Source organism: Procambarus clarkii, chromosome 90, assembly GCF_040958095.1.
Source record: "Procambarus clarkii isolate CNS0578487 chromosome 90, FALCON_Pclarkii_2.0, whole genome shotgun sequence".
NCBI lineage: Eukaryota > Metazoa > Arthropoda > Malacostraca > Decapoda > Cambaridae > Procambarus > Procambarus clarkii.
Genome location: NC_091239.1, coordinates 13,079,935 through 13,095,195, shown reverse-complemented (window position 1 = coordinate 13,095,195; position 15,261 = coordinate 13,079,935). Strand labels below are relative to the sequence as shown.

The following is a 15,261-nucleotide window of genomic DNA, read 5'->3' as shown; positions in this document are numbered from 1 at the left end:
AGTGTATGATTAGCTAAGCCGTTTAAGGGTTAATTGATACATCCCTGACCCCATGGGTCTTGTATCCAGGTACCATATTTTTATGAATATAGCCTATACCTTTTATACCATTGATGTTGAAAAAATGGGGTTGTGGCTTAACCCTTTTGTTGGAGAAAGTGTTGCAAGGTGGTTGACTTAGAGGAGGTATAATGACCAAACCACTCAACAGAAGATGAAGAAACGACGAACTTTCGATCCATCCAGGACCATTATCAAGTGGTGTGTTGATAATGGTCCAGGACGGACCGAAACGTCGTTGTCTCTCCATCTTCTGTTGTGTGATTTGGTCATGATATCTTGAGCACGTTATTGTGACTCCATGTCGTGGCTGGAGATATAGGGGGGCAAGATTGGCTGTGGTCAGGCACATTCCTCCCATTTGGTTAAGCGAGTTGATGTAGTCTTTGACTAGAGAGCAGACCTGGTCTGTGTTCTAGTACAGCGTGGTAGATGAGAAGTACAGTACAGTACAGTCTGCTCTGTTCTGTATACTCTATACTCTGATAGACTCTGCTATCGGGTAACTTCAGCTTTTTTGCTGTGGTTAAATTGGTGGTTAATTTATGTGAGACTAATGATAACAAAAACAACAATAATAATTTGTATTTATGCATTATACCCTGAACATGTTGCTTTATTAGTAGTTACATAAATTGCATAAAGCCACTAATACACAAAGCATTTCTGGCATTGAAGTCGGTGTGTTAGTGATCTCAGTCTGGATGCTGTTGACAAAATGATTCTCTTCGCAAGTGCTTGCTTTTTCTGCAGTGCTTTCTGCTGAATTTCAGGTGACCAATCTGATATTTGGTAGGTTTGGTAAGTCAGCCTGGGATACAAAGATTTCATGCCATTCTTGTGTACAGGTATATTCAGAAGGACTGTCATCTGATATCAGTTCTGCTTGCTCGGAACAAGTCCAGTTCCATGTTGCTGGGAAGAATATTGTGTAACATTTGTAATTTTTATAAATATTCTGCAACACATAGGCAAGTATTAACATTAACATCTTAGGAGTAAGAAGGGCTATAAGTGAATGGAAAGTAAGCCAACTTACAAGATCAGTTTTGGTAGAGAGGATTATGATATAAGTTGCTTGCCAGCACTCCAGTGATAGTGGTGTAAAATGTGCCTCTGTGACCTCTTCCACTACTTTACCACCACTAGGATGGGTATGGGGTATATAATAAATGAACTAAACTGTCAATAATATCGACCTTGCACCGAACATGAGGTGTGCAGGAGACGAGCCGAGTGCTCCGAACTATGCCTCAGGATGTGGAACACAGCAGAATCAGGCTCGACATCAGATGAGGACCCAACCTGCAGAGAGTAATATTACAAATTACCTTGGAGATACACTGTTAGTGTTGGGAGAGTGTTGGGTCATGGGGCCCTAGTTAGTAACTAGGGCCCCATGACAAAGCGGGAGGTTTGCAGCCTAGTCACAGGAGGCATGTACTTGGCATGTACCTGCCAATCACTGTGCCACAGACGAGGGCAACAGTGTCCATAAAGACAAAGCAAAAACAAATCGCTTTTACTCCCTCCAGAAAAGCCTGGGGCCAAATTCACGAAGCAGTTACGCAAGCACTTAAAAACCTGTACATCTTTTCTCAATCTTTGGCGGCTTTGTTTACAATTATTAAACAGTTAATGAGCTCCGAAGCAACAGGGGGCTGTTTATAACATTAACAGTTGATTGGGAGGTTTTCATGCTTGTAAACTGTTTAATAAATGTAACCAAAGCCGTCAAAAATTGAGGAAAGATGTACATGTTCTTAAGTATTTGTGTAACTGCTTCGTGAATCTGGCCCCTGGCTAAAAGTGTGTTGCCACACAAGTCCAAAGAACTAATATTCACCTAACTGAACAGTAGTGTGCATGTATGCGTGTTCACATGTACTGTACAAACGCAATTAATTTCATTAATAATAATTTTGATTTTCACTTTATAAGCAATATGTAAAAAGTTTGAAGAATTCAAAATGTTTTTATATACACTATACCACATATTTTGTAATATATCTATGAGGCGTTCTGGTATACTGGTTCCATCCCATAGTACTGCTTCAATATTTTCTCCTAAAGTTTAATTAATCTCGTTTCTTACAGCAACTTGTGTCGATGGTCCTGGAATTAGCTTGGAGATCTGAAAAGAAGTTACTAATCCCAGTTAGTCCACTGCCAACTTCTCTTTTTGACATTGATACTGAACTGCAACTTCGCATGAAAGGTTTGTGATATTACGTTGACTCTTAATTACATAGGAGTTACATTAATAGCGTTCCTAGACACCCAACCTGTAAATCTGAAAATAAAAGAACTGATGATGTTTAGGTCAGTTCTGGGCCATTATCAAGTCCATTGATAATTGGTCCAGGATGAATTGAAATGTCGTCGCTCTTTTTATTTCAGATTTGTAGGTTAGCTGTTTAATTTTCAGCCACGTTATTGTGACTTAGCATCTGCACTAGCATTCTTTATAAAATTTGAACTTTCTTTTTTTAATTTGATGTAGCTGTACTGTTCTTGGTATTTCAGAAAACACTCTTGGTTAATACTATGAAGTTTGTATGTTAATTTCCACGGAAGACTCCGAGCAAATTTTTTACACCTATTTGCATGAAAGACTATTTGCATCTTGAAACCTTGCAGATCAAACTTGGATACTATATACAAAAACAAATTTAATTGCATTCCAGAGGCCTCCCAAAGTTTATTTTTTTTCCACTTTTGTTAACCTTTAGACTGAAGAATTAATTTGGCTAGACCATCCCATATGTGCAATTTCTTTTAGAAAATTCCACACAAAATTTTTTGCTTTTGAAATTATAGAGGAAACACGATGGAAAGCTTTGGGAAAAATAATTACGAAAACTCAAGATGCTTTAGTCTGATCCTAGAGCTGCGAAAGGAAAATTTTCCCTAGGGCAACCTTGCATTACCTTGCGTTGATTTGGGGAATCGTTGGTTTCGTTGGTCCCGGCAACAGGTGGTATAAAATACACGTTTACCAACATCACAAATCTATTACAGTTGACTATATAGTAAAACATTGTCTGCCTGACATATAAAAGTGTATAAATGCTATTTCTTTTTTTTTTCTTTTAGATTGTGGTCATGCCAATTCTATCAACCTCATTGTAGATTTTACATCTCCCTGGACGAAGATGATCCTATGTTCCCTCATCTTCCAGAGAGTGGCTCTCATAAACAATGAGGAAATTATTCTTCGAAATATTGTAAGTGAAAATTGATTTAAACTTTGACCATATCTAGTTTCTACATCTATTAAATGTTACAAATAAACTTGAATTAGATAGGTAGATATATTTTTTAATGGAGATTGTTGTTCCCATAAATTGTAATTTATATGTTCACAGAGCATTTTTTGCAAATTACATTAGTTTTCCGTAAATAAGCACGTTACTTTTATATACTAACTTGTGGAGGATGCTTGAAGCATAGAGCCACCTCCCTTCATGGGCACAACTAGTATACAAGGACACCACATCTATCAACATTGCATGGCTGGTATATTTAATAACTCGGTACACTAACCACTCAAAATAAATTATTGAACAGGTAGAAAATATGGAGAATAGAAGACTTCTCATTTTTAAGAAGAATTCTCATTTTAGATCACTCCCGGTGGCCTGAAAACTGCAGTTCCACGTTGCAGTATAAGCTTTACATGAATTACTGTAACTTCCTATTCTCACACCCATTTACTACATGTATTATTTTTTTAATTCCCTGTGCTATCAGTTAGGGTCCAGCATGTGCACTGTGCAGATACCAGGTCGTCAGTGACAACAGACCATACAGATGCCATGGTCGTCTGTGACGATAGCCCGACCACGGCAGGCTCCTTTTCAGAGGGTATGGCATGTGTTGGGGAAGGGAAGCCATTGAGGAGTATTCTTAATTCTCCACTGGAGCAAGCACTTGCTATATAACGCCAGAAAATAAAATTGGAGGAAACTGCAAAAGGCTGTACTGTCCCATGCTAGGCAGCTCTATGTACATATAACATGTATGTATACATGTTTAACCTACGCTTGAAAAAAAAATCCAGTGATCCCTTATATTTTTGTTGTGGATTTTTATATTACTGTATATATCCCAAACATATTGGTTTTGTGATGATTTTTGGTGACCTGGGAATGCATCCCCCCACTCGTAGCATTGACATGAAACTACAATGAACAGTGAAATCACAAAAACGTAATATATGACAAAATTTGAAGCTATCCAAAGGGATCAAACCTGCATTCCTAAACTTATGGTTCAGTCAGTAGTGTGCGCGCCCTGAGGAGCTCAAGAATGCAGGTTCACTCCCATTGTCGTGCTTCAGTAATTTCTCATGAAATTACCAAATTATATGCTAGTGTTACAGGGTACCTAAATTATTTAATGCAGTTTTAACACACGTTTAGGCCGAAAATTATCGCTGGGATGGATGTTCCAGTTAGTCCCCTCCCTTCCTCTTTAATCACCAGCCCACTAGCAATAGATGTAGACAGACATATGTAAGTATATGTCTACATGCTGTTGCCATTTTATTTCAAATAAATACAAGTAACTAATCATTTATTCTAGATGGACTATATTGTAGCAGTGCATGCAGGTAAAGAGGCCGTCTCCCCCACCAAAACATCAGAGAGTGATAAGGTGAGCAGTGCACATTTTTCTGATCGTCAATAGTGTTAGTAATTCTTATATTTGTCTCTTATTATACTGAAATACTGGCAAAAATCAGGAATTGTTAAGGAAATGAATGTATATAGAAAAGTGAAATTACCCGGTACAAGGAGAATGCTCTCGGCACCTAGAAGGTACACGAACTGCAGTGCCATATCTTGAGGTTATCTTGAGATGATTTCGGGGCTTTTAGTGTCCCCGCGGCCCGGTCCTCGACCAGGCCTCCACCCCCAGGAAGCAGCCCGTGACAGCTGACTAATACCCAGGTACCTATTTTACTGCTAGGTAACAGGGGCATAGGGTGAAAGAAATTCTGCCCATTGTTTCTCGCCGGCGCCTGGGATCGAACCCAGGACCACAGGATCACAAGTCCCGCGTGCTGTCCGCTCGGCCGACCGGCTCCCTAGTGTTACCATGCCATGTGCATAACCTTGACAAAATGTGTGTGTGTGTCTGTGACAGTTATTAGTCTGGGAAAGGATTGAGCTTCTGTGGTATACTTTCGCTAATCAGATTAGTGATTAGCGTCACTAATCTGAGACTAATTTCAGATGTGACAAAGCAACTGTATTTAGAATGTTATTGGTGATGGTGGACAAACCAGTCATAGAATGCATGCAGAATGTGTGGGGGGAATTCGTGTAGCCCACCAACTCCAGGCTGTAATGGAGGAACCACCTCGATAAAGAGCGTTCCATTTCACTCAAAATACTATTTTTATCTCGAGTCCAATAAATTGAGAAGGTTCGAGGATGAACCCAACCAAGACCCCTCTGTTTTGACCCGCCACAGTCTCAAGGTGTTTATATTTGCAGGTCAGAATGTATATATATTAAAGTATTGAGGAGGCAGCCAATTAAATGTGAGTAGATATAGTGAGAAAACATGTACGCATGAGAAGTGATAGTGAAGAATACTAAATGGGAGCAATTTACACAGTGTCTTAAACCTAGTGATAGGGTTCTGTAAATGACTTCTGTTGATAGGAGAGGAATTAAGTTGTTTATTATGGGCTACCCAACAATAGGCATTAGGCATATAAATTGGTTTTGTTTGAAGGCAAACTCACTATACAGTAGAAGATACTATTGCACATCCTTGTTTCCAGAAATCACATGTTAATAGAGAAGTTTCACTCGTCACACCAAAGAAGAAAAATTTACGAACGTCAACCAGCAGAAAACGCATAAGTCCTCATTGCATCAATAAGACAAACCATAAGGGTAAGTGTTAAAAGTTCTAGAAATAAATCTGTATCTTTATAATACAGTTTGATATAAGTTGTGTGTCAATGTAAAGTTTAATATTTTAAGTACAGTACTGTACAGGAGTAAATTACAGTACACACACACAGCTCTTGCCTCTTTGATTAATATAGTACATTCTTGGCCTGTATGATGCCTACAGAGGGTTGCAAAGAGTAGCCAGGTCATCTTCAAGGTAAATGCAAGACATTTCTCCGTTTTGTCTAAATTTTGTAGTTTTCTTAATTTTTTTATCTCTGGTGTGTTTAAAATATTTGTTTATATAATAATCAGTTGTTTTCAGTGGTCTGGGGTGCCAGTGAGAGGGTAGTATCTATGACAGGGAAGTCTCGCTTTGAGTGGTTTGTCTGTTTTGGTTCCCAAAACCGGGCCGCGGGGACGCTAAGCCCCGGAAGCACCTCAAGGTAACCCACTTGCACTCAACTCTCACCTGTGGCTCCGTGTAGCTGTTTGCATACAAGGGCTACACCCTAGTAAACTGCTTCGACTGGTGGGCAAAACCAGGTGAGGGTAGCTGAAGGTTTGAGGCCCTTGGTGAATTCTGGCTCGTCTACCTATGCATGCGGAGACTGGACCCAGCAGACTGCGGGGAGGAAACTACAAGAAAATGGTTCAGCAGGCAGGAAGGTGGATCCAGTAAAGCATTGTGGAGAACTAGGGAGCAGCGAGACACACAGGACACTGCTGGTCATCCACTGTATCTTGATCTATTTCCTGCCATCTCGACTTGCTGCTAGACCCAAATAGGCCGGGACGAGAGAATGAGGCTGACGATTTGCGCAATTCTCCCTCACTTTAATCAAAGTTAAGCGCATGTCATGACATCACTCCATATATTGAAGTTATGATCATCTTTGACAACGAAGGACAAACATCATTCAGTGGTCTGCATGTGCACACAGATGTGTTTTATCAATTGGGATCAGAAAACAATGAAGTTTACTATAAATAATGGCTAAGTTTGAGACAATCTTATGGATTCGAATCTTTGGGGAAACAGAAATTCTCGGTGGATCCGAATCCTTGTTGAAATGGAACAAGGCTGATTCCAATTAGTCCGTTCAATTGAGGTGCTACAGTACTTGGGTATAATAGAATAATTTTCACGTATATTTTTGGGGGATATCTTCTGTAGTACTGTACTGTATTTTGTCCTGGGTCCTGTTGCTTATTGCTAGAGCTGGTATGTATGAACAGAGATGAGTAGCAGTTGTATAGTACCTGGAAAGTCTGGTACTACCAAGCTGCTTCCAGTTTTCATGATTGTATCATGAAATTGCATGAATTGTGAAGTGTAAACCACAATAGATTGCAAAGAAACGTTTCTCAAAATAGATCACAAATCGATTGATATAAAATGATACGTTTTTAAATTTTTGAAAGACCTGGTTAATATTGGTTTAGAAACAGGGTTGTTGATTTCTGGAAGAACTTAAGGTGAAATATAATGATGTGAGATTGCTCGATTGTTTCAAATGTCGGTTAGACATGCACCATATGTGAACGAGTTTGGGTGGATATAAATAGGAGCTGCCTCGTACGTGCCAATAGGCCTTCAGCAGTTTCTTGATTCTCATTTACTACATTTAGTGTAGTAAATCGATAGGCACATGCATGGATTTGATCCCCATCATATGGCTTCAGTAGTTTCTCAACGTTTTCTATACAATATTTTTTCTTATTTTCTTTTCTTTATCCATTTTACTGTCCATTATATTTGAGATTCATTGTTTATGTATTTTTTCTAAATATGGACAAGAGTGTGTTCTATTGCTTGTCACAAAACTGGTGAAATGGTTTGTGGATCGAAATCCTTACAAATTAGTCTGTTTCACACGAGGAACTGTACACACATCTCGACGAGTGTCAGTTACCTAAGTGTGATCACTGACATAGTGATTACACTTAGCTAATCACTGTCACTCGATTGTCTGTTTCATTGCATGGGTATGTTATTATGCTTCATATGTACCACTAGTGCATTGGCCTACATTTATGTAAGTCCCCTCCTAATATCATTAGAGAAGTCAAGATGATATTTAGTTAAACTTGACGTTATAATGTTCAAAATACTGTAGTTTATTGATGAGCGCTGTACTCCTGGTCTTATGAAGCAGTTGCATGCTGCTGTGGATAACTTCTGGAGTTTGATGTTGGGTTTTTATGTTATATTGTCTAGTGTGAATGGTATGCATAATGAATTTATATTTTTTAATATCTCTATCCTTCTTTCACTGTATTGTATTTAACTTTTTCCTCTGAGGTGGTCCTTCACCAACCCATGAAAGAGAGAACTATGGTAATGATTGACTTTATACTGTACTGAGAATATAAACGGCTTGTAACACTTCCGGTAATTCTCTTGGCAGAGTTTGTGATTGTATTCACTTAGTTGTGCGTGTGGGGGTTGAGCTCTGCTCTTTCGGCCCGCCTCGCAACTGTTACTAACTACTAATTATTTTATTATTTTTTTCCTCTACACACATTCCCCCCAGGAAGCAGCCCATAACAGCTAGCTCACTCCTAGGTACCTATTTACTGCTAGGTGAAAGGGGCATCAGGGTGAAAGAAACCCTGCCCATATATTTCCGCCAGCACCCGAGATCGAACCCGGACTCAGGGATTACGAGTCCCACGTGCTGTCCACTCAGCCACGTTCCTCTGTGGAACCAATGTGTATGTGTGCACGTGTGCGTGTGTGTGTGTAATTACCTAAGTGTAGTTACAGGATGAGAGCTACGCTCGTGGTGTCCCGTCTCCCCAGCACTCTGTCATATAACGCTTTGAAATTACTGACGGTTTTGGCCTCCACCACCTTCTCACCTAACTTCTTCCAACCGTCTACCACTCTGTTTACAAAAGAGAATTTTTTTATATTTGTTCGGCAGCTTTGTTTCATTAGTTTAAATATATGACATCTTGTTCTTGAAGTTCCGGGTCTCAGGAATTCTTCCCTGTCAATTTTATCGATTCCTATTACTATTTTGAATGTAGTGATCATATCGCCTCTTTTTCTTCTTTCTTCTAGTTTTTGCATATTTAATGCCTCTAACCTTTCCTCGTAGCTCTTGTCCTTCAGTTCTGGGAGCCACTTAGTGGCATGTCGTTGCACCTTTTCCAGTTTGTTGTGCTTCTTAAGATATGGGCACCATACAACCGCTGCATATTCCAGCTTTGGTCTAATAAAAGTCGTGAACAGTTTTTTTAGTATTTCTCCATCCGTGTATTTAAAAGCAATTCTGAGGTTAGAAAGTGTAGCATAGGCTCCTTACACAGTGTTCTTAATGTGGTCCTCAGGTGACAGTTTTCTACCTAGAACCACCCCTAGATCCCTTTCTTTGTCAGAATTCTTTAAAGATATTCTCACATAATATATAGGTTGTGTGGGGCCTATGTTCTCCAATTCCACATTCCATAACATGGCATTTATTCACATTAAATTCCATTTGCCAAGTGTTGCTCCATATACTTATTTTGTCCAGGTCTTCTTGACGGGCATGACAATCATCTAGGTTTCTTATCTTCCCTATTATCTTAGCATCATCAGCAAACATGTTCATGTAATTCTGTATTCCCACTGGTAGATCGTTTGTAGACAATGAACATTACCGGTGCAAGAACTGAATCCTGTGGTACTCCACTCGTAATATTCCTCCAATTCGATACCTTGCCTTTGATTACGGCCCTCATTTTTCTGTCAGGAAATTTTTCATCCATGTTAGTAGCTTATCTGTCACTACCCCAATATGTTTCAGTTTCCAGAACAACCTCTTATGTAGAACTCTGTCGGAAGCCTTTTTTTAGGTCCAGATAGATGCAGTCAACCCAACCATCTCTTTCCTGTAAAATCTCTGTGGCTCGATCATAAAAACTGAGCAAGTTCATTACACAGGATCTTCCAGATCGAAAACCATACTGTCTGTCTGATATTATATCGTTTTTCTCCAGGTGTTCTACCCATTTAGTTTTAATTATTTTTTCCAATATTTTGACTATTACACTTGTCAATGATACAGGTCTATAAATTAAGGGTGTCTTCCCTGTTTCCACTTTTGTAGATTGGAACTATGTTAGCCTTTTTCCACACATATGCTACAACTCCTGTACACAAGAATGCCTGAAAAATCAGTTGAAGTGGAATGCTGAGCTCAGGTGCACATTCTCTCAGTACCCATGGTGAAACTCCATCTGGACCAACTGCTTTGTTATTACTTGGCTCCATGAGCATTTGTTCCATTTCATCTCTAGACACCTCTATGTTGTTCTATGTTGTTCCCTGGAATTCTTATTGTGTCTGGTTCCCTAAAGATTTCATTTTGTACAAGCACACTTTGGAACTTTTCGTTTAGTGTTTCACATATTTCCTTTTCATTTTCCGTGAATCTATTTCCCATTTTCAACCTCTAAATATTATCCTTTACCTGCAATTTGTTGCTTATGAATTTATAGAATAGACCTGGTTCTGTTTTACATTTGTCCTGCAATCCCTTTTTCAAAATTTCTTTCTGCCTCTCTCCTCACTGCCGTGTAGTTGTTTCTCGCATCTTTGTATCGCTGGTATGTTTGGGGGTTTGGCCTCTTCCTGTATTGATTCCATTTTTGTGTCTTTTGGTCTCTGGCCCTCTCGCAATTTCTATTGAACCAATCCTGTTTCCTAGTCCTGCATCTCTGTTTTGGTATAAATTTTTTTGTGCCTTTATCATATATTTCACAAAACTTGACATACATCTCATTCACTTTCTTGTCTAGCATCATGTCTGTCCAATTATACTCATTAAAAAAAATTCTAAGGTGGCCATAATGTCCTCTCCTAAAGTCAGGTTTTTCAACTGCTTCAACCTTATTTTCTTCCAGATTATAACGCATTGCATACTTTATTCCCAAAAAGACATGGTCACTTTTACCCAAGGGAGGAAGGTACTGAATGTCAAATATCTCTTTCCTCCTTCCTGGTAAATACTAAATCTAGCATGGAGGGAACGTCCCCTTCCCTCATCCTCGTAGCTTGTTTAACACGTTGATACAAGAATGTTACCAGGATGAGGTCTACAAATCTACAGGTCCAAAAATCTTCTGTTTTAGCTTCATATGCTTCCCAGTCTATGGATTTCAAGTTGAAGTCACCGACTATCAACAGTCGTGATCTATCGTTATCAGCTTTCGCTATAATCTCTCTCATTATTGTTATAAGACCTTCGCGTTTACTATCTAGCTCCTCCTTTGACCATGTGCTGCTTGGCGGTGAACTATATGCATTTATGATCATTAGTTTATCATCCTCATGGCAGATCTCTAGTGCTATTATGTCAACTTCTTGTGGATTGGCAGTCATTATTTCTTTCACCTTTAGGTGTTCTTTCACCAGCACAGCAACGCCACCACCTTTCCTAATTTTTCTGTCTCGTCTCCAAATTGAGTAGCCCCTTGGGAATATGACCTCATTTAAAATAACATCTTCAAGTTTTGTCTCCGTGAGTGCAACAATGTCTGGTGTCTGCAGCTGTATTACATCACTTAACTCCAGTATCTTCGATCTCACTCCATCTATGTTGGTGTATGCAATCTTCAGGAACTTGTTCCCCCCTCTCCTTATTCTTCACTCTTCCTCTCTCTATTAATTTTGTTGGTTTGCCTTTATGTACCACTTTACTGGTCTGCCTACCCCTATCACTTTGTAGAAAAAAGAATTGATTGTTTCTTCATTCCTGCTCTCATTTAAACTTTTTACCTCGGCGAGGTTCAGTTTCAGCTTCTCTGTCTTCTTTTGAAAGATCTCGTCTTAACGACCACTCTTTCCCATCCTCATCACTTCGTAATTTTCTGGCATTCCTGAGTACTTCTTCCATCTGTTTGGCACCGTTTAGGGTGATCCTCAAAGGTCGATCTTTCCCTTTTACGTACCTGCCTATTCTCCTGTAGTCGCACACATTCTCTATGGTAGTAAGACCTTCTACGAGGCCAACAATTTTATCTACTACTTTCACTTCTTCTACAGCTCTTTCTGACCTAGATGTTATCTCCTTTTCTTTGCAACCAAAAATTATCAGGGATTTGCTCCGATCAACTGTATTTTGCACCAACTTCGGGTTAGATGCCAATTCTTTTCTCACTTCCAGCCTAATGTTTGTTGTATCTTGGTTGCTGCAGTGCTTGGCTCCCTTTACTGCTTCTTCAATTTTTTCCTTCTCCTTGGCCACTTGTGCATAGGTGAGTTGCATATCTTTCTTGCACTGTTCTATTCCCTGTGTAACTTCCTCCATCTGTGCTGACAAAAGCTGTTTTTCCTGTTGAATTTTCTTACCTAACCTATTGTAATCATTTATGTTTAAATTTACTTTAACTTCTTCCAAAGCTATTTTTAAGAGTTTATTTTCTTCTTCCATGGCTTTGTAATTTGTTTCCAATTGATTTTTATCCTTGCACAAGTCTTTCACTAAACCCTCAAGACATAAAACTTTGCTATTCAAATGGTCATTACTTACTTTCAATTTACTAATTATTTCTACATGAGAGTTCACTATAGTATCTAATTTTACCAACTTATGTAGACTACTAATATCAATGCTTTCTTTATTGAATCCCGCAAAATCAAGCTCTGTTTTGTTTTTCCTCTTGCCGGCGGCCATCATGAATGTTCTTCTCTGCACTGGAAACACTAGGGCAACTTTTTCTCATTTGATTTTTCACTTCCCTTGGCACATTCCTGTTATCTCGCCTTTTTTTCAAAAGCACTATACCTTTATGTTCTCTGGGACACCACTCACTATCATCAACCTGTACTACAATACTTAGGATTGTTGAAATATGCTGGAGCTCCTCTGATGTAAGTGTTGACCCTAGGGGTGTCACCTTTTGAATCAAAAGTGATTCAATTGAAACAATGATTTGATGAAAGATGAAAGAAAGACTGATTTTGAAAGAAAAGTGTGTGCGCGCGTGCGTGCGTGTGTGCACAAAATACTGAAAGGACTAATTCCTGAAGTTTCCTTTGAAGTATTCAACTCCCAAATGCATGATACTTAAAAACATTTGTTTGGTTGCTTGCCTGCATATATTACCTATTTTGTTTGCCTTTTATTGCACATTTTCTATATTTTTAAGTTTATGGCTATTCTATTTTGCATGTTACATTGTGTAATGCAACATTATAATGTATGCTTTAACAGGAGAAACAACCTTGATTCGTGCTTGCATAAAGAACAATGTGGAACGTGTGCGTGAGCTGCTTACTGTCCCTGATATCGACATCAACATGGCTGATAACTTGGGTTGGACAGCATTACACGAGGCGGCCATGCGTGGATTTGATGAGTGTGTCAAACTGCTGCTCAACCATAATTGCTACGATGCACTTGGAAAAAAAAATACACTTCTTTCATATATGAGACGAGGTATGATTTTTTAAAATTTTTTTGAGATATATACAAGAGTTGTTACATTCTTGTACAGCCACTAGTACGCGTAGCGTTTCGGGCAGGTCCCTGGAATACGATCCCCTGCCGCGAAGAATCGTTTTTTCATCCAAGTACACATTTTACTGTTGCGTTAAACAGAGGCTACAATTAAGGAATTGCGCCCAGTAAATCCTCCCCGGCCAGGATACGAACCCATGACATGCGCTCGCGGAACGCCAGGCGAGTGTCTTACCACTACACCACGGAGTGTTGTGATGCGCATGGAACCAACAAATATACTTACTCTCGTGCTAATTCTTAACATCTGGCTATCATCAAAATTGCCAATCTTCATGTGCAGAACAAAATAATAAATATTGTTTCTTTAAAATGATACATTTGCATGCATCATCACCAGATGCTCTAGTGTTTAAAAACTTAGATTCCGAGAGCTCACTGTCCAGCCCGTCATCCTAAGGTTTCCCAACATCAAGAAAAGGGTCAATTTAAATTGGTCTTAACCTACCAGAGGATCCAAAACAGAAAACGGGACAGTATGTTGCTTTCGCAAGCCGCTTCCATTTTCTAATACGACAATTTTTTGCCTTGTGTAGCACATAGGAGCGAAAAGCGGACGTTTTTTGTAAGACAGGTGGCATCGTGACAGTACTGTATTGCTTACTTATAAGCGACTACAAGGAGTGACATCTAACACTTCATATCCTGTCTCCTAGCCATTTATGGCTTGCACTGCTAATTACCTCTCTCTGCTGCTGAGTTGGTATTCTTGCTGTTTAGTGTGTGTGTGTGTGTGTGCAGTATTTACCTGGGTATAAATGCTGGTTAGAAAACTGCGTTGTTGAATTAAGAATAAACTTGTATGAGAATGAAGGTAACTGCAGATGGCCTATTGGCACATACGTTGCAGCTTCTATTTATAACCACCCAATCTCATTCATATACATGTCTAACCTATGTTTCAAACAATCAAGGAATCCTATTTCTATTATGTTATACAATAATTGGTTCCACAAATCAACAACCCTGTTACTGAACCAGTATTTACCCAGGTCTTTCCTAAATCTAAACTTATCCAATTTATACCCATTGTTTTGTGTTCTGTCTTGTGTTGATACGGTACCTTCATTTTTGTAGTTAATCCTGTTCCCAGAGACGGTACGAAAACCGAAACGAATTTTCCGATAAGAAGAAATGTAAATTGAATTAATCCATTCCACACCCCTAAAAATATAAACTAAAAAATACATTTTATACAGAAAACTACTCATAGGTACCTTGATGGAGGACTCTTGTTGGTGTATGGAAAACGGTAGGGAGAGGAGAAGAGGTATTAGTGTTTGGAAGGGGAGTCCCCTACTATTATAATATCAGGCAGTGATGACATTTCTGGGGTACTCTTTTTATGTTTTGCAGGCATAGCACTAGGTCCTGGTTGTGGCTCACTGCTTGCTTGTCTTATTAAGAATCCTTCTATAGAAACTTGTTTTTCCCCCCATGTTTTAACATTTATCTGTAGTGAGACATCACATTGTCTCACTATGAATGATCTCTTGTTTTTCCTCTATCATCCTCACAACTATTTTCTTAGGTTGAACATTACCCTTGACTTTCTTGGAATCCATGGCGTGATATATAATAAGAATTTTTATGCTCGGGAAACCAAAAAAAGCACAAAAACAATTAAATTCTTCACAAAAGAATTCAAGCACGATTATTACTAGGCGGGAGACACCATGGTAAAATGAAGCGCTATGCTCGCAGTGGACCCATACATGTATAAACAAACTACGACCACCGAGACAAACTACAACTACCAAATCAAATTTCTCGTA

The 15,261-nt window shown here is 39.1% G+C and overlaps 1 protein-coding gene across 1 annotated transcript in view; it reads left to right on the top strand.

The window, feature by feature from the left end:
• Nucleotides 1-15,261, top strand: part of LOC123746561 (SMC5-SMC6 complex localization factor protein 1) — a 58,423-nt gene that overhangs the window by 33,083 nt on the left and 10,079 nt on the right. Inside the window, 5 exon segments of the mRNA XM_069318355.1 lie at nucleotides 2,158-2,278; nucleotides 3,157-3,287; nucleotides 4,648-4,719; nucleotides 5,858-5,972; nucleotides 13,181-13,405. Coding sequence (XP_069174456.1) covers nucleotides 2,158-2,278; nucleotides 3,157-3,287; nucleotides 4,648-4,719; nucleotides 5,858-5,972; nucleotides 13,181-13,405 — 664 coding nt within the window.